Source organism: Schistocerca piceifrons, chromosome 8, assembly GCF_021461385.2.
Source record: "Schistocerca piceifrons isolate TAMUIC-IGC-003096 chromosome 8, iqSchPice1.1, whole genome shotgun sequence".
Taxonomy (NCBI): domain Eukaryota; kingdom Metazoa; phylum Arthropoda; class Insecta; order Orthoptera; family Acrididae; genus Schistocerca; species Schistocerca piceifrons.
Window position 1 is genome coordinate 78,234,991 of NC_060145.1, and position 24,187 is coordinate 78,259,177.

A 24,187-nucleotide genomic window follows, 5' to 3' on the forward strand; every position below is an offset into this window, starting at 1 on the left:
AGAGAGAGTGTGAGCGAGCAAAGTGCAGTGAATCCATTGAACAATCCCCATACAAAATTCTAATTTGACGATTTCCAGAAGAGCTCCCTTCTTTGGGGCTCTTACGAAGAACATCTAATGAAATACGTTGAAGAAATCCAGTAACGCTCCACCAGGTCCACAGTTTCGTTACAGCCAAGCCAAGCTAAGTGTGGGAAGCAGCATTCGAGGCAATCTGTGCAATTCTATAGACTTGATATTCCTTCCTAACTACGATTCTTAGCTCACAAACAAATACGACACATCCCTATGCACACATAACCCCTCTCTCTCTCTCTCTCTCTCTCTCTCTCTCTCTCTCACACACACACACACACACACACACACACACACACACATATATATATATATATATATATATATATATATATATATATATAATTAATTATTATTATTATTCACGTTTGGGCCCTACTGGACCACGCGAAGTACAATCACGGGGCATTCAGTTATTTTCTTTTAGACTTTGTCTCTGCCCAAATTGTTTTCATTCTCTCGGAATGAGCTCTTTTACTTTCATCAGACCATGTGGTTCCAGTTTTCTTTGGTTTTTCAGCTTGACCAACTACCCAGTCATGAATTTTTTGCCTAAATAATTTTCTGTCTTGAATTTCATCTTGTTTTATATCTGCCTCTTTCATGTCCTCTTTTATAGCAGCAATCCATTTTATTGTCTCAAATTTAGCTTTACTTCGATTTTCGTAGAATTCCACTACTTGTTTAGTTAGTCTGGTAGCATCCATTCTTTTAATATGCCCATAAAATTTTAATCTGCGTTTTTTCATATCCGAATATATGCTGGTGTATTGTTGAATTTCACTATTTGCTCTTAGCCTGTATGTTCCTTCTTCAGTATATTTTGGACCTAGAATTTTTCTGATTACTTTTCTTTCTCTTTTTTGGATTTCTTGAATGTCCTTTTTTCTGTTTAAAATTAGCGTTTCAGCCCCATAAAGGCACTCTGGTTTTATGACCGTGATGTAATGTCTCAATTTAGAGTACCTCGAGAGACATTTTTTGTTGTAGATGTCTTTTGTATGTCTAAAAGCTGTCTCCATCTTTTGACAACGAATTTCATTTCCAATTTTTTCTAGACCAGTCTCTGAGATTGTTTCACCTAAATATTTGAATTGCGAAACTCTTTTGATTTTTCCATACTTAGTTTCCAAAAGTTTGGGTGCCAGTTTGTTGCTAGTCATATACTGTGTTTTTTCAAATGAGATTTGGAGACCTACTCTTTCTGCTGTTTCTTTAAGAATTTCTATTTGTTTCTGAGCAATTTGGATGTCCTGCGTTAGAATAACCAAGTCGTCTGCAAAGGCCAAACAGTCTATTCGAATATTTGTTCGTCCTAATTTCACTGGTTGGTCAATTTTGAACTCCAATTTTCGTTCGCGCCACTCTTGTATTACTTTTTCTAGAACGCAGTTAAATAGCAACGGAGAGAGTCCATCACCTTGCCTCACGCCTGTATATATATATATATATATATATATATATATATATATATATATATAGGATGAACACGAACTGCACCGACAAATATTTACAGGTTGTTTGGGTTATTAATGATTGAGTATGTTTGTGTGAGGGACCCGTGGTCTCCTATGAATCGTTACAGAGTGATAGTATCGACACTTGCACTGTCATGCAGATAGTGTCAGTGTAATACAGATACGAAGGTAAGTGATGATTAGAAATTAAAGAGCCGTTGGAGACCACTGATCTTTTATATTAATACATCTCTGAACACAATCTGGAATTTTCCCGGTAGAGTTCAGATTCATCCTATATAAACGTATGATGTACTCACTTCTCGATAACCACATGTAATCCATTGCCCCACATAAAACTGTCAAAAGCCACCCATCTACCTTGAATATCACACAGACTATCCACAGTGGCAACATCAAAGTCGTGTATGATGCAAATGACGACATCGCGAACTACACCTTGCTCACGTAGCTCTCCATGTCGGTATCGCGATGATGATATCGGCTACCGCATAATAGATACAGGGTAGGAGAAAAATTCGAGAATACCGCTAGAAACTGATTCTTAAACAATAATGCAGATTAGAGACACATTACTGCCTAGGATTCTGTGACCAGATTGACCGATCAGGTCGACCCCATGGTACAACGTTTCTCGCGGAACGGTAATGTTGAGTTCCAAGAAGACAGGGCCATTGCTTACACAGCTAGCATCGTCCACTACTCGTGTTGTGGCCGGAGAATGCATTGCCGCATCTCACTTGGGCACCACAGCCACCAGATCTCAACATTATTGTTCTCCTTGCGTGCGTAATCGCTATCATTCTGCATCATAGTTGAGTGAATTTGTCACTATTTTGTAGCGAGAATGGTGTACGTTTCCCCTGAAAATCACGTAGGATCTGTATTTATCAATTCCGTGACGACTGGAAGCTATTTCGATTGCCAACGGATATCCCGCAACGTATTAGGTGTGGTAACGTGTCGTGTTCTTAGTGTTTCCATATTTTTGTCGACTCTCGCACATGTTCGCTTCAGTCACTTGTCGTTTAGAAGCATTCTCTCACACTGAGGTAACAAAAGTAGTGGACATAAAGAGATGGACGTAGACCCGCGCACACAATGGATGAAAGTGCAAGGCTTTGGCGGAGCTATCATTTGTACTCAGATAATTCATGTGAAAAGGTTTTCGACTTGATTACGGCCTCACGACGGGGGTTAACCGCCTTTTAACGCTGAATCGGCCATTCCATTTCGGAAACCTCCGATATCATCAGTGTGAAGAGTGGATTGAGCATACCAAATTACAGGCATTACCTTCCACCACGGGCAACACGGTGGCCGACGGCCTTCTCTTAACCCCGAGTGCAGCGGCTTTTCCGCTGAGTTCTCAGTGCTAACAGGCAAACAACACTTCGTGAAAGAAGTGCAGGAATCAATGCGGGACGTACGATGAACATACTCATTAGGTCAGTGCGGCGAAATTTGTCGTTAATAGGCCTTGGCACCAGACATCGCCTGCAGCGCTTCTCTGGGGCCTGTGAACATATCGGTTGGATCCTAGGCGACTAGAAAAACGTGGCGTAGTGAGGTGTGATCCGATTTTAGTTGGAGAGAGCCGATAGTGTCGTTGGAAGTCCCCTGCAGAAATATTAAGCCATCCTGCCTATACAGTGTGGTGCATTGATAGTAACCGGGTCAAATATCTCACGAAATAATCATCAAACGAAAAAACTACAAAGAACGAAACTCGTCTAGCTTGGAGGGGGAAACAAAAATGGCGCTTTGGTTGGCCGCTAGATGGCGCTGCCATTGGTCAAACGGATATCAACTGCGTTTTTTAAAATAGGAACCCCCATTTTTAATTAAATATTCTTGTAGTACGCAGAGAAATATGAATGTTTTAGTTGGACCACTTTTTTCGCTTTCTGACAGATGGCGCTATAATAGTCACAAACGTATAAGTACTTGGTATCACGTAATATTCCGCCAGTGTGGACGGTATTTGCTTCGTGATACATTACCCGGGTTAAAATGGACCGTTTACCAATTGCGGAATAGGTCGATATCGTATTGATGTATGGCTATTGTGATCAAAATGCCCAAGGGGCGTGTGCTTTGTACGCTGCTCGGTATCCCGGACGACATCATCCAAGTGTCCGGACCGTTCGCCAGATAGTTACGTTATTTAAGGAAACAGGAGGTGTTCAGCCACATGTGAAACGTCAACCACGACCTGCAACAAATGATGATGCCCTAGTAGGTGTTTTAGCTGCTGTCGCGGCTAATCTGCAGATCATTAGCAGACAAACTGCGCGAGAATCGGGAATCTCAAAAACGTCGGTGTTGAGAATGCTACATCAACATCGGTTGCACCCGTACGATATTTCTATGCACCAGGAATTGCATGGCGACGACTTTGAACGTCGTGTACAGTTCTGCCACTGGGCACAAGAGAAATTAGGAAACGATGACAGATTTTTTGCACGCGTTCTATTTAGCGACGGAGCGTCATTCACCAACAGCGGTAACGTAAACCGGCATAATACGCACAATTGGGCAACGAAAAATCTACGATGGCGGGTTAATGTGTGGTGCGGCATTGTGGGAGGAAGGATAATTGGCTCCCATTTTATCGATGGCAATCTAAATGGTACAGTGTAAGCCGATTTCCTACGTAATGTTCTACCGATGTTACTACAAGATGTTTCACTGCATAACAGAATGGCGATGTACTTACAACATGATGGATGTCCGGCACATAGCTCGCGTACGGTTGAAGCGGTACTGAATAGCATATTTCATGACAGGTGGATTGGTCGTCGAAGCACCATACCATTGCCCGCAGTTGAAGGATATTTGCCATCGTGATCCACCGACAACGCCTGCCAATGTGCGTCAGCGCATTGTCAATGCATGTGCGAACATTATGGAAGGCGAACTACTCGCTGTTGTGGGGAATGTCGTTACACGTATTGCCAAATGCATTGAGGTTGACGGACATAATTTTGAGCATTTATTGCATTAATGTGGTATTTACGGGTAGTCACGCTGTAACAGCATGCGTTCTCAGAAATGATAAGTTCACAAAGGTGCATGTATCACATTGGAACAACGGAAATAAAATGTTCAAACATACCAACGTTCTGTATTTTAATTTTAAAAAAACCTACCTGTTACGTACTGTCCGCCTAAAATTGTGACTATTACAGCGCCATGTATCACAAAGCAAAAAAGTGGTCCAACTAAAACATTCATATTTCTTTACCTACTACACGAATATGTAATAAAAATGGTGGTTCCTATTTAAAAGCCTACCGGTGTGGCCGAGCGGTTCTGTGCGCTACAGTCTGGAGCCGCGCGACCGCTATGTTCGCAGGTTCCAATCCTGTCTCGGGCATGGATGTGTGTCGTGTCCTTAGGTTAGTTAGGTTTAAGTAGTTCTAAGTTCTAGTGGACTGATGACCTCCGAAGTTAAGTCCCATAGTGCTCAGAGCCATTTGAACCTATTTAAAAAAAACGCAGTTGATATCCGTTTGACGTATGGCAGCGCCATCTAGCGGGCCAACCATAGCGCCATCTGGTTCCCCCCTTCAAGCTAGACAAGTTTCATTCTTTGCAGTTTTTTCGTTTGACGCTTATTTCGTGAGATATTTGGCCCGGTCACCATCAATGGAGCACCCTCTATAGTTGTCCATAATTGCGAAAGTGTTGCGAGTCCAGATCTGTGGTGCGGACCCCAAGATGCCAAAGGCGTAAGTTGTCAAAAAGGCACTGTGCAAGCTGATGGTGGGATGTTTCCTATGGTCCAATTGAACCGTTCATTGACTAGAAATGATTATGTTCGGCTAGTTGGAGACCGTTTGCTGCCTTTCATAGACTTCGCAAACAACGGGGAAATTAACGGATGACAATGCGTCACGCCACCGGGCCAAAAATTTCGCGATTGGTTTGTAGAACATTGTGGATAGTTCGAGAAAACGATTTGGTCACAGAGATCGCCTGACGCGAATCCCATCGATCAGTTATGAGACATAATAGAGAGGTCAGTTCGTGCACAAAATTCTGCCCTCGCAACACTTTCGCAGTTATGGACAACTATATAGGCAGCATGGCTTAATATTTCTGAGGGGACTTCCAACCAACAGTAGAGTCCACGTCACTTCGAGCTACTGCACTACAAGGGGCAAAAGGAGATCCGACACGATATTAGGAGGTAAATTGAGAAGTCAGTTTAAAGTTCATAAGTTAAATCACCCAATTCGCCCTATCGTTGACAGTACGGGAAGTGCCTACCATAAGCTGGCGAAATACTTGCATACTAAGATTAAAGAAAATTTCGTTTTTAGTAAAAACTATTCCGTTAAAAATTCCATTCATTTAGCTACCAGTTTACGCGAGGTATCTTGTTCTGAAGATTCTAAACTAGTAGCGTTTGACGTAACAAGTATATACATTAATGTACCGGTCGACCACACACTGCAAATAGTAGAGTGCAATCTTCAGTTAAAACTTCCGGGCTGAGAGGCCGTGGTCGATGTATAAAATTTCTACCTGACGTTTCGTCTCCAGCTGCGGGAGACGTCTTCTAAGGTCGTCCGCAAGTTTTAACTGAAGACAACACCGGCCGTGAAAGCCCACATAGTATGACTAGAGTGCAATTTTCGTCACCATAAAAAACTTTTGGATAAAGAGGTCAATGAGTTAATGATGCTGCTACAGATCGTGTGAAAACACAACTACTTTACATTTAACAGGAAATTTTACTTACAACCAGCAGGTTTGGCTATGGGGAGCCTCCTAGCTGGGATTGCACCAGAAATTTTTTTGAACTACTTAGAGTCAAATTTCTTAGCCAGTGACAGAGAAATTCTTAGGAGAATAAAATTTCACAAAAGATATGTGACGACATTCTATTAATCATTGATGGTTCTCAAAATATTGTAGACCATATTTTTTCGATTTTTAATGAGCTTCGCCATAATATCAATTTTACAAAAAAAAATGGCTCTGAGCACTATGGGACTTAACAGCTACGGTCATCAGTCCCCTAGAACTTAGAACTACTTAAACCTAACTAACCTAAGGACAGCACACAACACCCAGCCATCACGAGGCAGAGAAAATCCCTGACCCCGCCGGGAATAGAACCCGGGAACCCGGGCGTGGGAAGCGAGAACGCTACCGCACGACCACGAGATGCGGGCTCAATTTTACAATTGAGCGAGAATCCGATACTAGGTCATTAAATTTTTTGGACCTGACTTTAACTGTGGTTGACAATCGCATTGAATTTAATATTTTTCGGAAAATACGTTTTCCGACAATATTATACCTGCAGACTCGGCCCATCCTTACGTCCATAAGATGGCCTTTTTTCATTCTAATATTCATCGAGTTACAGCTATCCCTCTTGCACCAGATGCGGCAGAAAGTGAACTGGTCACACTTGAGAATATTGCTTTAAGTAATGGCTATAGGCCTCAGTTGGTAAGACAGATGTATAACAAAAAAATAATTAAAAATATTACGTCTTCCACCCTAGGGGATGAGTTAGATGACAAACAAGTGGCCACGATATCTATCCCTTACATAAGCAATATAAGTTACAAATTGGGGCGTTTACTCAGAGCCCATAATTTCAGAGTCGCCTATTCTACTAAAAATAGTTTACATAGGAATTTAATCCACTCCTTGCAAAATAAGAGCGATAAACTTTCCCAATCAGGAGTATATAAAATCACATGCGGGGATTGTCCAAAATTTTACATCGGGCAAACGAGACGAGCTCTGGGTCTCAGGTATAGAGAGCATATTCCTACTAGAAGCGGTGACGGTACTAAGGGCTCTATTTATACGGAACACCTTGTGCAAACGGCTCATGCGCCAAGCCCTCCAGTTAATATCGAGTTACTTCATGCCGAGGTTAAGGGCTTAAAACTGGATGTTTTGGAGGAAATGCAGATCTTTAAGCATCTGCAACATGCTAAAGACAATATCCTTAACGACCAACTCCTACTAAGAAACTAAAATTTTTTGAAGGTTTCGCACCTTTAATTTGTTCTTCATTCTTGTAAATCTGATGATCTGGGGATTTTCGCATGCATGCGGTGATTGGCGAGCGCGGTTGGTCAAGCTGTTCATCTTTCTTTTTATCCTCATTTTCCTTTTACGATGAAGGTGATTTTAGCCCGTTGAACACCTCACGTTTTATCCCTATATCTTTATTACCACGACGTGTTTAGATTACGTCCCCTCAGCCCCCCCCCCCCCCCCAAGCTAACTACTGGGTTTAGGTATAGTTTTTAAGAGTTCCTCCTGTTGTCATAGGTAGCTTCATTTATGTTTCTTTCCTAGCATAAGTAACCGTGTGCGGTTATTTTTAGGTTTCATCTCCTATTTAGCGTTTCACTTATTCTATCCATTCCATTTTTTGATATTCGTTGATCCACGGTTCGGAATATATGGGCTATTTAGCCCCGACCCATGTATAAACTTTCTCGTATTCGTATGCGCATGAGCATTCAAGTAACTTCCCTTATCTTGCGCATGTGCATAGGTAGCGGGTCGGGTTTGTAAGTGAGCGACCATTTGTAGCTGCAGTTTATGGCGGATCATGGCCCATCGAACATAGGCCGGTGTGAGGTGGAGCGTACACTATTAAGTTAAGTAGTGGTTTTGACTTTGTACATATGTACTATTTGTGTTTTCCTTTTCTTTTAATTTTTAAATGTATAGCTATGGTGTTCTTTTAATCATTGACAAAGATCTTCTTAGGCACCTGTGGGTTTTATTGTTGTTCTGAAGAAGGTGTAGCTATCTACGCCGAAACCTGGGTTAACACTAGGTACTTTTTTCGCAATCGAGTCGGGGTTTTAGTTCTTTAATATATTAACCAACGATTGCTGATGCGCTGCGATGTTGAAGGTTCTTGTATCCCATCAGTGTATGTATGCCGTTTATCCTAGTGTAGAGTAGCCGTGCAATTCGTCCCTCGCTTTCCCACCTCACCCCCTCACCCTCCCCCTAGCTGCCCTCTCCTTTCGTTTCACAGAAGGAATCATATAGTAAACAAAGGCGCACTACACTGTACGTCATAGTTCTGGCGAAAAGTCTTTCAAACGTGAGTGGGAATACCCTAGGAAATAAGAAAGCCCGATGCACTTACAGATCTGGACGAATCGTATCTGTCAACCCGGCGGTACGTTTCCAGGAAGAGTTGGCTTCGCGCCAGTGTGTGTGAGCGACCCCCTGCCCCCACTTGCCCGTCTCGCCTCAGCCCCGGCGTCGTGGAGGGGCGTCGCGGCGGTATATAGGGCGTCCCGACGCCGGCTGCGGCAGTCGACGCACCACGTCATCACCAGCACCGCTCGCCGCTCACCATGAAGTTCGCTCTCGCTCTCTGTGCCGCGTTCCTCCTCGTCGTCCTGGTCCAGGCCGAACAGGGTGAGTCATACACTTGTCGTTTTATTTTGTTTTATACCTCTAATTCCGCAGTACCACACTGGGGAGCAAATCTCCAAGGTAACGGAACGTACATGAAATTACAAAATAAAAGTAATAACAGACAAAATAAAATGTTTATGAACACAAAAACGACAAGCTATAAGTTTATGAAAACGCAATCAACAATATAACACTGCAATCAGTTTTTCAATGAACTCCTCGTCAGAATAGAAGGAGTGACTCATTAGGAAACTCTTCATTTTAGATTCGAAAGCGCATGGATTGCTGCTAAGATTTTTGAATTCTTGTGGTAGCTGGTTAAAACTGCATGCAGTAGTATACTACGTAAGTTTCTGCACAAGAGTCAAGGAAATGCGATCCAGATGCGAACTGGATTTCTGCCGATTATTAACTGAGTGACAGCTGCTTATTCTTGGGGATAAGCTGATACTGTTAACAAGAAGCGACAGTAAGGAATATTGTATTGAGAGGCTAATGTCAGAGTACCCAGACTTGTAAATAGGGGTCGACAGGAGGTTCGCGAACTTATACCAGTTATTGCTCGAACTGCCCATTTCTGAGCCAAAATTATCCTTTGAGAAGGGAAGAATTACCCCATAATACATCTACATCTACATTTAGACTCCGCAAGCCGCCCAACGGTGTGTGGCGGAGGGCACTTTACGAGCCACTGTCGTTACCTCCATTTCCTGTTCCAGTCGCGTATGGTTGGCGGGAAGAACGACTGCCGGAAAGCCTCCATGCGCGCTCGAATCTCTCTAATTTTACATTCGTGATCTCCTCGGGAGGTATAAGTAGGGGGAAAGCAATATATTCGATACCTCATCCGCACCCTCTCGGAACCTGGCGAGCAAGCTACACCGCGATGCAGAGCGCCTCTCTTGCAGAGTCTGTCACTTGAGTTTGCTAAACATCTCCGTAACGCTATCACGGTTACCAAATAACCCTGTGACGAAACGTGCCCCTCTTCTTTGGATGTTCTCTCTGTCAACCCGACCTGGTACGGATCCCACACTGATGAGTAATACTCAAGTATAGGTCGAACGAGTGTTTTGCAAGCCACCTCCTTTGTTGACGGACTACATTTTCTAAGGATTCTCCAAATGAATCTCAACCTGGCACCCGTCTTACCAACAATTAATTTTATGTGATCATTCCACTTAAAATCGTTCCGTACGCATATCTAATACCATGCGTCATAAGCGAATGAAAATGAGCAAAGTTGACTATTTTTCGTGTCAAACTATCACTTACCATTCGGAAAGTAAAAATGGCAGCATTAAGTCTTTGAACAAGATCCTGGAAGGGGGCTTTCCACGACAGTTTACTATCTGAACACCTAGAAATTTGAACTATTCAGTTTCACTAATCATATGCCCATTAGGCTCTCATATATAAGGACAGAGCCCAACACTGGTGCAAGTCAGAGGCTCTCCCTCAGGGCCGCATTCTTTAGCTTAATGTAAGGTGTTTCACCAATAGAAACAGCACTTAAACTGCACATGTTGTGGTTGCAGTTGTTGTGGTCTTCAGCCCGGAGACTGATTCGATACAGCTCCTCCCGCAACTGTATCCTGTGAAAGTATCTTCATTTCAGAATAACTACTCCTACCTATATCCACCTACCTACTATATTTGTGTTTTGGTCTTTCTCTATAATTTTACCTCCCGCACTCCCCCCCGTTACCAATTTAAACATTCCTTGAAGTCTTCACGATGTGTTCTTTCAATCTGTTCTTTCTTTTAGATATGTCACAAACTCTTTCCTCGTAAGCAGGAGTCCCGGCTTCGAATCTCGGTCCAGAACAAATTATCAAACTTGCCCATTGATTTGAATCAGTTGCTCACTCGCAGCAGTGTCTGTAATTCCTTTCTGCCTTAATTTATTGCTTTCTTGCTCTGTCCACCTAATCTTTGGTATTCTTCAGTAACACTTAATTTTAAAACTCCTATCCACCTCCTTCTTGGGTTCCTTACTTGCAGTGACAGCATAACTGCTGCTATAGGTTAACATCCTGTTTCACTTTCTAGTCAGCGTCTGCTTACATTTCATTTCCTTCTCCTGTCACGTCCCGTTTCTGTAAACGTTGCAGATGATCTCTTGCTGTTTGTATTTTATTTCTGATAACTTCAGAAATCCGAAGAGTGGATTCCAATCAACACTGTCAGAAGCGTTTTCTATATCTACAAATGCTATGCTATTGAGTTGTTTTTCTTCACTCAGTTCTCTCAGTTAACGAGGAACTTTCTGGGGAGGGCAATCACAGCTCAGAGACGTATAACAATAGAAAACATTCAGCACTCAATAACTATTCAAAGTATCAGAAAAGTTGTAACAATTAAAAATTTTTAGACTGTTGAGATGTTTCCAAAAGTCACATGGCTGTATGACGGTGCTTTATTTGCAACACCGGTTTCATGTCAGTGTTCTCTAAGTTAACGAGGAACTTTCTGGGGAGGGCAATCACAGCTCAGAGACGATTAACAATAGAAAACATTCAGCACTCAATAACTATTCGAAGTACCAGAAAAGTTGTAACAATTAAAAATTTTTAGAATGTTGAGATGTTTTGTTTCCAAAAGTCACATGGCTGTATGACGGTGCTTTATTTGCAACACCGGTTTCATGCCAGTGTAGACATATCGTCAGGTTTATAACGGTTATATGTTTATAACATAGATTAATACTTACGGAGTCCCACGTTAAGAGGCAAACCACATTAGTGAGTTGTCACAATAAAATTGAGTATACCCAGAAAACGTTTGTCAAAAGCTTACAAAGCATGCTTGCTGAATGAGCCAGGCCAGGTAACAATCCGTAGGAGATATTACGGGATCCGACGGACATCAGCTGCATAAAAACGATGTGACTTTTATAATTTCATTGTTATTCTCTAAGACAAGCCGTTGCGGCGCTGTGTTCCGACATTTCTCCGAAACTCAGATTCATCTTTCCTCAGGTCGGGCTTAGGCTATTCATACACTAGGCAACGCAGAAGTTGCGAGTCACTTCTGGCATCTCTGGGATTATGGAATACCGATTGAATCAATTGCAGCCGTTTCGTTCCTCTTACGTAAAGAGTCGTTCAGTCAAATTTAGTCTGTTCGATCATGTCTCTGTTTTAGTACTCTCATCTACATTCCATGAGACGGAACAAGCACCATGGTTACCACATGCTGTTGACCACTTCAGCAGACTTACAGCCACGCCACTCTGATGGCCGCCTGTCCACCCCCCCCCCACCCCCCCACCCTACCACGTACATCAATCATCATCTCGTAACAGCTGCAGTACAAGATCAGTTCAGATACTGTTTGCATCCTAAGACACAACTTTGTCCACTGCAACTATCCACCATGGGAGTTTCCCGAAAGTTTATGTATGATACATGGCCAGAGTGTATTTATGAACAAGTAATTTAGTAATCGTAGTAATGAAGGCATTACACTATCACATCATAATAGCGAACAGCAAATTTTTTCTGACTGCTTAAGGCGGAAATAATACTAATTTCATCGCTATATCCAGATTTTTTGCTTTCTAACTAACTCTTTGAAACTTCATTAATCTCATTCTACAACTTTAACTGCTTCGTCCACCACATATCTGTTTCTTCTGCCTTCTCCTTGTCTAAGGCCATCGTAATATCACGTACTAGCGTAACTCAAGGGAGGAAGATTGGGATTTTGATGTTCCGTCGATGATGACGTCATTAGCGGCGAAGCACGAGCTCCGATAGGACATCAACACGAAAGCTCGTGTCCTTTTTAAAATGGAACTTCGTTACATTCGTCTTAATGAGATTAGAGAAACCACAGAAGGACGCCGGGAAACACATTAGAAAGACATCGTAGCTGTAAACTTACCAGGCAATATAAACAGAGAAATAAGTAATTGTTATCGTTTCTTAAGCTAATCTACAAACTAAGACACCCGCTTTGCACGTATCTGAGAAGAAAGTCTCCATAACACTGCATTTATTAAGTTACTTTTTAGCCCCTTCACTTCAAGTGGCAATAGCGCTTTAGATTTGCGCCTGACTTTTCATTCTTCCGCCCAATAGTATCACAAATACCCTGAAATGACGTCATAAACAGCTTATCAATTTTTCTGGCATTATCTCTGGCACTACTATAAGAGCTAGTCACTACCCAGGGCGTGCCATCTTTAAGTTTCTATTCTGGTGCACTTTTTGTGTGCAACACAGTACGAAATTTTCAGATTGCCTTATAGTGCGAAAGTCGAATGGTTAGCAGCGTTTACCCACCTTAAATTTCAGTGTAAAGTATTTGCAAAACGTTATTTGTGTTCCGTGGTGCTGTGCGTGGACTGGAGGTAGTTCATGCTTTGTGGTTGTCTTGAGTATCAGTACGGTTTTACTGTAGCGATTCTTTCTGATTATTTTCATCTCGACTTCTGTTACTGTAGGTGTGCTTCAAAACGTGTTCAGCCTGTCGTGGACGAATTTTACACTACTTTCAGCTCGTAATATGGTCTTTATCGTTTTAAGTCACTCGACACGTTTTCCCTGTTCAGAGACAATATAAACTAGTCACTATGTCACAATTTTTCTACTATGTCACAATTTTTCTCGAATTTTGTAGACTTTTGTGTTCCTTTTCGCTATCGAAGTCTTCCTCTTTGCCCACACGCCTTGTGTTCCTTAATTCTTCCCTACAACACTAAGCGTATCTGCGAATACTGTTGCCCCTACAGGCGGGTCAACAACAGTGACAATCCACTCGCATGGTTTCTTGGTCGAGACCGCACCCTGGAAAGAATTTTGGAAATTTGTGGTATCTTCTATGGTACCAAACTGCTGAGGTCATCGGTCCCTAGGCTTACACACTACTTAATCTAACTGAAACTAACTTATTCTAAGGACAACATACACAGCCATGCCCAAGGGAGGGCTCGAACCTCCAACGGTGGGGAGCCGCGTGAACCGTGGCGAGGCGCTTGAGACCGTACGGCTACCCCGCGCGACTTGGAGAGACCTACTGCACGTAGCTATAGTCTCTAATCAACACAACGCTTAGATTTTCTTTTATCTTCCGCTCTCTGGACCATACTGCCGGTTCGTTAAACTTTTGGAAGTCAGCCTCAGTCTCCCGAAGGCACACATCAAACACTGCTGTTAATCAGACACAAGTCGTCCCTTGGAGCGCCAAGCTGACAGCGGCGGCAGGGACATCCTAGTGCAAGATTTTTATGCAGTACGTATCACAATTTGTAGCGAAAGCTGAAAACTAACACCGGTTAAAGTGTACGAGGAGGAAAGGAGGGAGGGGATGGGGGTGTCAAAGGGTAAGTCGCGTGTGTGTAGAAATGTTCCCGAACTGAACCTGCTGCTAATTGTTGCAGTCAGCTTCCTTTCCTGTCAACTGATATAGAATCATGCCACATACGCTCTATTCCCGCCAGTAACGGGTTATTTAAAACCATACTAACTGCCTTTTGATACATATTTTTTCGATATTTTTGTGAACCAGCGTATGCAGGAACACTGAGGTACTTGCAGTCCAATACAGTGAAAGACTTTTCAGTAAAAGACAGTGCCTGGCAATCTGCTGGCTTCATTCACTTGAACCACATCAGTCGTAATGTCAGAGGCAGCATCCAGTGTTGACTGAAGCCTGCCTGTCTAATACTCTTGAATTATACCAATCATGTTGTCAGAGAACGCTAACAATGTTGACTGAAGCCTCACTGTTTCCGGGAGACACACACTGACGATATTTCGTTGTTGAACTGGAAATCTGTGTAGTGTACACTTAAAAAATTCAAGGGTACGCCCTTCTGGTCATATCTGTCAAGCGCTGTGTGTGTCTCTGACAGACATATTTGCAGAGGAAATTACTGCCAGCAACAGCAACCACTCAACAACGTCTGTGATAGCCCAGCTGAACTTAAGAGATAAAATGTATAGCCGCGAGCTGTAGCTAATGAAAGAGATAAGCATGGCCACTCAAGTTATGCAAACGTCTGTGCGTAGGGAAAGAAACAAATAGTAGGAAGGAAAGTTCTGAGATAAGCGAGAGGGAGGAAGGAACTAAAGTATGGACACTTGAAAATAAGAAAGAATTATAAATAGCGATGAGGCCGGCAGATACATAAAGCTTAAAATTTTCTCCAAACTAATCCCTTGAACATCAGTTTATGCATTATTTTACCCTATCTTTCGTATCTTTTCATATTACTCTCGTTGATATTAACATCTAGTTGTTTCTGAGGTCGCTGTATATAAAGTATCGTTACCTACATGCTGTAGTAAGAGCGGAATATTTATAGGGAAGGATACAATTGGTCTATAAGAAATAAATCAATAAAAGAGGTGCCATTGCAAGACAATGAGTGCTGGATACAGTGCCTGAATCTCATAACGTTGTTCTGGTCACGTTATAGCAATTATTCGACAATTTTCCACTAAGGGTGCAAAACTTATACATGACGAGTCATGGAGAGAATGATGGAGTGACGAGATGTTCACACCATTTGCGAATGGCTCCCCCTTTCTTTCTTTCCTTTAATTGAATCAAAATACGTATAGATCAATCCGACAGCTCAGGAACACAAGGAAAACTGCTTTATACCCGTAGAAGACGCTACATTACGTAGTTCATGAACTTCCTTTCGTCCTCCATTAATTCAGCATGTAGCTCCTTTCATGGACACCGGTATCAACTATTTTAAGAAGGCATATCGCATCTCAGTCCGGTGGTTGCGTCGCTAAAGACGACCTTTTATGTTGCAAGATAAAGTTTCGGATTTTCGTTGGGAAACGAAGATTTCTATTTTTAATTGAATTTCGAGAGTTTCGTTTTTTGATTTGCTGTTCCTATCCCCATTTCCATCTCCTCTTTTCCCTCCTAATCACTGTTCATCATCTCCATCCCATCCATTTTCCCATCTCCTACAACAACACTTTTTGTCGATATCCTCCTCTTTCTTTCAGTCCATTCCCTCCTGTCCATTATACAATACACTCGAAACGATGTCGAAATTAAGATATTGTGAGGTTATGTCCATTTGACGAGGACACGCAAATATGAGGTCTTCACTGGACTGCTGTTCAGGGTGACAAGAGAGGAGATACGACATGTTTCACGGCGTTAACTAAAGACTGTAGTCGTACAGGTTTTGTTGCCTCTCGCAACATCCATTCGTACTTTGGTCAGTGAGCATCATATGCTTCAAATGTCTGTGTACCTTTAAGGACGGTGGTAATTCATTCTGAGAACGTAGGTCTGCAGGTAATGGTTACACAAGCACGTAAATGAGGGAGTTTGCCTTATGGGCTCACAAACCATGTTGGAGCTGTTGACAGCCGGTAGGTACAACTACAGCCCGTGAATAACTGCCTTCATCTGGCGGAATGTTTTTCTTGAGGTCGTAGTCCCATCCACTGAAGTGACTTTCGTGTCCATCGGACTTGTAGTTTCAACAAGTCTCTTCTATTTTCTAGACTTTTCATTTCAATGCTGCTTTATTCTCTTAAAGTTAGTTGTGCTTTTTGGAAATTGATACATGTAAAAATATAAACGCTTCTACAAAAAATATTTTCTTTGGAAGGAGGGAGGAGGGGCACCCGCACCTAATGTGAGACGGAGGACAGGTGTTTAATTACAGATTAATTGTCATATGGAATGGAAAGACCAGCTGAGAGTTATAACCTAAGAATAATCATGTTTTGATATTTTCCAGAATGTACACCTGGGCAGACGAAGAAACAAGACTGCAACACATGCAACTGTACACCTACTGGAGTTTGGGCCTGTACTCGCAAGGCCTGTCAGCCTCATAAGAGAGGTGAGTTTGTGTCCTTTTCCTGTTTGAAATGTCACTTTGCAATGCGTTTAGCACTATGACGTGATGACTGGGTGTTGTGTGATGTCCTTAGGTTAGTTAGGTTTAAGTAGTTCTAAGCTCTAGGGGACTGATGACCATAGATGTTAAGTCCCATAGTGCTCAGAGCCATTTGAGCCATAGTACTACGACATTTCATGTCTTTATATGGTATACACATGTTTCTGCAGAGCTTCAACAGTCAAATAGGAAGCTGAACACCGAGTGTTAATTGTACTACGCTCTTGTTCCTCTTTTTTATATCTTATTTATTATGTATTGTGTTATTTACAATTCGATCAAAGTAGAATTTTAGACTCATAAGTGTCTCCGAGTGTTCAAGCCGCTGCATAAGTATTTTCGCTACTTTTAAGAGTCCCCACACTGTTGTGAAGGTATAGGGAACAAAATTTCACATGGGAATGTGTTGTGATGCCAGTATCACACTGTTGCAGAGATTTCCTGCGAGCCGGGCACAACGTTCAAGGATAAATGCAACACGTGTCGCTGTGGAAGTGACGGAAAGTCGGCAGCCTGCACCCTCAAGGCGTGCCCTCACCAATGAATAGAGAAAGAGGTAAATGCACAGGAGCTGTTAGCAATCTGTAACTCAGTTACTTACGTTCCTTCCATCCAAGAAAGTGTCATGAAGAGTTCTGAAATTTGCCAGTTTTTGTCTGATTTATGCCATAGACATCACATTTACAATATGACACGTTTTTTATATTGTCTTCACACTTATCTTGAGATAAGGATTGGAATAACAGAAATTACACAATCATACAATTCGGTGGTACGTATCTGTTTCAGATGGCGTAGACCGGTTCGGAAACGCTTCTGACGAAATTTCATAGCATTCTACTTCAAATATCAGCTACTGTAATAGAGTTACATGGAACCACCACAACACTTTATCGTTTATTCTATCATTTACGAAACACCTCGTGGAATATTTATTTTGATGAACTTTGACAAAATAATTGTCTAGCAGTCGATACTCCAAGGCGTCAGTGTGTCAGACGGCGCAACTCAACTTTGTTAATGCTGGTCACAGGAAATGCAGAATGCAGATTTAGCCTATTTGTCCTGCTTCGATTACAGATCCATGAGCACAACATAAATAATGTTCTCTGAACTAAAGACGGAAGAAAACTAATCTTCTGCCTTGACGTACTATTCGAAAAACAGTTCCAAATTAACACTACTCAGTTAATCTCTAGGCAGGCGTTCCCTGTTCTGTTTCTACCGGAGACTAACCACAGTCTATCCATCGGCCACTGTTTCTATCTGACTCGACAACTTGAAGACTTGAGGTCACGACGAACGCTCTGCGGGAACTCCCTAGCAAGACTCAGGCTGACTTACAGCTTCCAACACAACCACTGCCCTTGTATGGTTACTTAAGCGCGCGTCTCCCTTCTTGGTGGCGCTGCCGCTCCAGCTGGAGTGCTTCTTGCCGGCAGTGTGATTGGTTTGCGCGCAGTGATGTTCCTGCTGCAACCACGGTACTCCTGGTAACTGTTATCACAAACTCTTCTTGTGTGATACCTCAGTACACCGTAGTTACCAAGACTTTTAACTGGGCTGGCAACAGAGACTCGAATGGGCCCCAAAGAATGATATCGCAAAGTTTCTTCGGGTAATCATAAAGATCACAAAACTTGCTATCCAGTATCGTGCTTCCCATTCAGTGATTGAGAACAGCACTCTATAACTATGCCTCTAAGGACGTGCACCATTTTTGAAGTCAAATAACTGTCTTTGGACTAAGAAACGGTCCATAATTTAAGACGATCAAAACAAGCACTTCATTTGTTTCGTTCTTCATTGAAATGGAAGAGCTCATCTCGTTACTTACTGTCGGAAAGATGATGACTTCCATTCCTTCTGCCTTCATTTTTTTCTGGGACTGAAGGTGTGGTGAATGGGGTTTACTAAGCCTCATGAGATCAAATGAGAAACTACTTGATTAAGAGCGAAACTGACACGCAAGCCTTCAAAATAGCATCGAAAATAAAAGACTCTCACACGCTGAGAGCAACAGGACAACTGTTTATTTATTTTTCCAGTGTACTGAAGGATATTCACCTGGATGAGTGTGTGTAGCAAGTTAATATTTCCAGTCTATCAGTTGGACGCAGTCATACTTCTCGTATTGACTATTACTGTCAACGAAACGCAGGAATCCTGGGTTCAGCTATCCCATCCTTGGGATGAGCGAGACCCTTTCTTCCAGGAGCGCTAGACCTGTGAGTCACTCAGGGGAGCTTCCAAGTTTGCAGCACTTGACAAAGTTGCAACGGGACCTCATGGTGGGTCTCGATTTGGAGATTTGCTCTTAGCCTATTTGGACCAAATATTTTCCTTATTACTTTTAAATCACTCTTTTGAGTTTCTTCAATGTTTCTGTTTCTCATTAAAATTGGTGTTATAACCCCATAAAGACACTCTGGTTTCATGGCTATTTTGTAGTGTGACATTTTTGTGTATTTTGAGCAGAATTTTTACTGTAATGACCTTTTGTAAGCTTGTAAACTATTTTGTGACAATGAATTTTATTAACCGGTCTTTTTCAGGCAAGTTTGGCCTAAATATTTGAACTGAGAGACTCTCTCGATTTTCTGGTACTCATTTTTTAGAATTTTCGGTACCACGTTGTTGCTAGAAATGCAGTTCGTCTCTTTCTTTTTATCGTAATTGGAGTCTCACTCTTTTTCTTGTTTCTTTAACAATTTCTATTTGTTTTTGTATTGTTTGAATGATGTGATACAGAATCGCTGTTTATATTGTCTGAGACGTAGAAAACGACGCACCACGAAGGAATTATACGAATGGGATTGGAATCGATATATGTGATGTAATTTACAAACAAATGACTAGAGTTTCAAAAAAACTGGATGATTTATTCAAGAGAAACAACTTTACAGACTGAGCAAGTCAGTAACACGTTGGTCCACTTCTGGCGCTTATGCAAGCATTTATCCTGCTTGGTACTGATTGACAGAGTTGTTGACTCTCCTCCTGACAATATCGTACCGAAGTCTGTCCAATTGCCGCGTCAGATCGTCAAAACCCCGAGATTGTTGGAGGACCCCGCCCATTATTTTGCAGACTTTCTCATAAGGGAGTGATCTGCCGACATTGCCGGCCAATGTATGGTTTGGAAACAAGCAAACAAGCAGTAGACTCTCTCGCAGTGTTTGGGCGGCCATTGATGAAATGTAAGCCCAGGACGGCTTTCCATGAAGGGCAACATAACGGCGCGTCAAATATCGTTGATGCAACGATGTGCTTTAAGGGTCCTACTGATGACTACCAAAGGGGTCTTGCACTTAAATAAAATGGCACCTCAGGTCAGCACTTCTGGATGTCGAACCATACGGAGGGTTGGTATCCCACCACTGTCCTGGACATCTCCAGACACATCCTCGCTGGCCATCGGAACTTATTTCGAAGCAGGACTCATCGCTGAAGACAATTCTACCACAGTCAACGAGATTGCAGGCCGAAGACGTGTCTGGACACGCCCCGGGCATTGATCGAATACAGTCCTGAGTGTCGCTCGCCATATGACCCGACAACCAGGAGCCATGATCAGGGTTCCCATTTCGTCTCATAACAGGCCTCCTGTGGTTGCCATCTGTTGCGATTTTACAGCACAGCTGTTCGTCGGCGATAGTATACGCCCCGTTTTGTGCCGTTCGTGAAACGCCATTCTGGGCATACATTTCACCAAGGTTATGACCTCCCGTGGACGGAGAGGGTATGCTGCTTGTGTCTGTGCTTACCAAACCATACTTTGGCTAGCAAGTTCACTGCATCTCTCCCCAGCGGAGTACGTTTGGAGCATTATGGTCAGGGCCCTCCAAACAGCTCTGGATTTTGAAGATCTAACTCGCCAATTGGGCAGAATTCGGTGTCATATTCCCCAGGAGGACATCATGTCGATCAGTGCCGAGTGGGATACCTAACACTTCACCGGCGTCTTCGGTCTAAGACTATCAGAACTTTCCGTCTATGGTTCTGGATGAAAGTTGGACTTCTACAGGCACAAGCTTCATTTTAAAAACTTAATACTCCAAGAGATTTCTGTTGAAGAATGTTAAATTTTTGATAAAATAGACAGTATGAATATTACTTTAAAAATGAACACGGCTTAGAAGAAAAAAACCTTTTCCGAATTTTTCCTTCGAAGGAAATAAAGGGGTTAAAGTTTTTAATTCAGTCCACAGTCAGATCAAGGATATAGTTTTTGATGATGATGTTTTGGGTAGTAAATTTTAAACATCCAAAGATAAACAGTCTCGCTCTGTTGAAGGAAGGATAAAAATTTTGGAAATTTGTTGTAAGGACTATGGGACCAAACTACTGAGATCATCAGTCCCTAGGCTTACACACTAATTAACTTAACCTAACTTACGCTAAGGACAACACACACCCACGCCCGAGGGAGGACTCGAACCTCCGACGGGGGGAGCCGCGCGAACCGTGAAAAGACGCCTTGACCGCGCGGCTACCCTGTCCGGCAGGAAGGAAGACTCAGCTTTCAATGGAAGAGATCTTTCAGTTAATTACCTTTTTCCAGTATATTATATGGATTAATAGTCACAAGGTTTAAATCGCGTACGAAGATACGTCGTTTGAAATTGTTTCCATAGGAAAAGGAGCACATGCTGCAGAAAGCAGTCTTGGAGAGGGAAGTATAGTCTTGAAGGGGAGCGCAAAGGCCCAAAGAGAACAAGAAATTCACGAAAGGCGAGGTTCCGGATTCGCGTTCTTGTCAGCACACAGTTTTAATGTCTCAGGAAGTGTTCTGAAAGATTTCTTGGTAAAAATTGTGTACTGTATTCAATAATACGTTCTAGTCAATACAGAACACAGAGTCACATAAATCATACCTCCGTGCTAGACATTAGGCTGGAATTAATGTAACCGAAATACCTATTGAGTGTTCACGTAGAAGGATTTGTCTTTACAACGTTGCAAGGAATGAGAATCAGTTGACTAAGAAAGTCAACTACTTGTATCGCCAACAGACGTTGGAAAATTTTCCTCCAGAAACGTCATCCGTTCCGATAGTTTACGAGATATAATTGTCAAAATGCTCTTAGTCAGTTACGTGACCAGAAGAAGACAGCTTGATTCTGTTCAGTAAAAGCGTCCGAGTACGCTCCCCCCCCCCCCCCCCCCCCCCCTCTCTCTCTCTCTCTCTCTCTCACACACACACACACACACACACACGTTACATGTCACATGCGCACGGATACTATGGATAGGGAGCTAACAAATTGTTTCTAGGCCTCCCTCAATCCACAGCGACAGCCACACGGTCATTAAATCAGCTTTCTGGTTAACTGTTTCGATATAGGTCGTGTAGGTACCTACCCAATAACCCGTGCAACACACTTGAATTTACAGTTGCAGCACTGGAGCAGTTCTTGAACATGGCTCTTCCAACGCAGTAACGCATGAAAATATTGAAGCGTTTGACAGCATTCCCCTAAGCTTGACACGCTAAGAGGATGTAACATAGGAGAGAAATATCCCACAGTATGAGGTTAGGCTGAATTAAAAGAAATAATTTGATCTATGAGGCTCGGCTAATGGCATTTCTTTTCCTCGCAGGGGTTACTTCCGAGTCTAGACTAATGCTGTAGAATGTCAGCAGTTAACAACACCTGTACTGGCTGCAGCGACGTACGCCTTCCACTTCTCGAGACCATTTCAGGCTGTCATGCAGCTTCCGTGAAGTCCATCTGCAACAAAAACATTTTTTCGATTTGAAATTTTTCTGCATATTTTTGTAAATAATAAAAAAATTCAAAAATATCTACTGTGTTATCTTGTAGTTTCTGAACAACATATACCCTCTTCCCAAAACCTATGATTCATTATTTTCGAATATTAAAGAAGTGTAAAATAGGAGATTTAAGGAAACGAGAAAAACATGTCAACGAGTTACAATTGGGACCGGTCAGCGCATGCAAGTAACCGGATGTAACAACCTGTAGGGATACGAAATGGAACGATCACATCGGTTCAATCGTAGGTAAATCAGATGTCAGGTTACGGTTAGTCAGTAGAACAATGGGAAAATGCAAAGGAGGATAGCTAGTTTTCTGAATATCAGTGCAGTCGTCCAGGATTTGAAATTAGCAGGGAAGCCTGATTTGGATTACGCTTAACGGAAACGCTCCCTTTGATCGAACCTAACTACATATGGAGTAGTTTAGATTGCCTGAACGTAGCAACATCTTACAACTGTATTATTGACTTTCACAACCTATTCCATTAATCTTCATCATGAGGAGCTGCTGATCGAAGGAGGAGAGGAAGTGACTTGAGGCAGGATTAGTCTTCACAAATGGATTCTATAAATTCATAGTATTTATTATTGGGCTCGACAGCCCACATTGTTTGGCAAATGTAAAATAGAACACGTAAAATATCGTAGTCTCCTAATTGTGATAATTACTGGAGAAAAAGTACTGCAAAGGAGAGACTAGCTTAAGAGAAGGTTAGGAGGAGAGTGGTCAGGTATACGGTCAGGCAACCATGGGTTGATACTCTACCTTTTTCACATTCGACACCAAATCGGCATGAGAAACTATATTCTTTCATCATTCCAACCACTTGGTCGTATTGTGGAGATCATCAGTTCCAGAACAAAGTCTTCCCATCCACGCCTGTCAGTGAAGCTACACATGCCGCAGTCCTTGAAATACACTGATGCAAAAAAATCGCAGCGTCAAAAAATAATTGATGCTGAGGAGTAAGATTTCTGGAATACACTTGTCTAGTGAACATACATAAGTAATCAACACTGCAACACCACAGGCTATTGTAAGTGCGAGTGAAGCCATTGAAAATGTCGAAACGTGGAAATTTGTGGTAAGTTCCTATGGGACCATACTAGTGAGATCATCGGTCCCTAGGCTTACACACTACTTAATCTAACTTAAACTAACATACGCTGAGGACGACACACACACCCACGCCCGAGGGAGGAATCAAACCTCCGACGGGGGGAGCCGCGCGAACCGTTGCGAGGTGCCTGAGATCTTGCGGCTACACCACACGGCCTTGCAAGTTTAAAACGCTGGCACATTTTGAACGGTGTGAGCAGTAGAATGCTGAAAGCAAGAATTCAAACGTACATGCATTGTGTTGTACACCTGTGGGATGTCTACATCTACATCTACATCCATACTCCGCAAGCCACCTGACGGTGTGTGGCGGAGGGTACCTTGAGTACCTCTATCGGATCTCCCTTCTATTCCAGTCTCGCATTGTTCGTGGAAAGGAGGATTGTCGGTATGCCTCAGTGTGGGCTCTAATCTCT

General features: G+C 42.5%; 1 protein-coding gene across 1 annotated transcript; it reads left to right on the plus strand.

The window, feature by feature from the left end:
* The first annotated feature begins 8,828 nt into the window (after positions 1 to 8,828).
* LOC124712543 (serine protease inhibitor I/II) lies at positions 8,829 to 22,674 on the plus strand. The gene is made up of 4 exons (XM_047242851.1): positions 8,829 to 8,978; positions 16,705 to 16,809; positions 17,301 to 17,422; positions 22,471 to 22,674. The coding sequence occupies exons 1-3, from the start codon at positions 8,915 to 8,917 to the stop codon at positions 17,408 to 17,410; spliced, it is 279 nt and encodes a 92-aa protein (XP_047098807.1). The 5' UTR covers positions 8,829 to 8,914; the 3' UTR covers positions 17,411 to 17,422; positions 22,471 to 22,674.
* The last annotated feature ends 1,513 nt before the right edge of the window (positions 22,675 to 24,187 follow it).

What these genes read in the sequence shown, in the direction of transcription:
- LOC124712543 (XM_047242851.1), top strand. Translation starts at nt 8,915, where the DNA reads ATGAAGTTCGCTCTCGCTCTCTGTGCCGCGTTCCTCCTCGTCGTCCTG. An exon ending in CCTGGTCCAGGCCGAACAGG is followed by an intron (nt 8,979 to 16,704) that starts GTGAGTCATACA and finishes GATATTTTCCAG; the next exon opens with AATGTACACCTGGGCAGACG. An exon ending in CTGTCAGCCTCATAAGAGAG is followed by an intron (nt 16,810 to 17,300) that starts GTGAGTTTGTGT and finishes ACACTGTTGCAG; the next exon opens with AGATTTCCTGCGAGCCGGGC.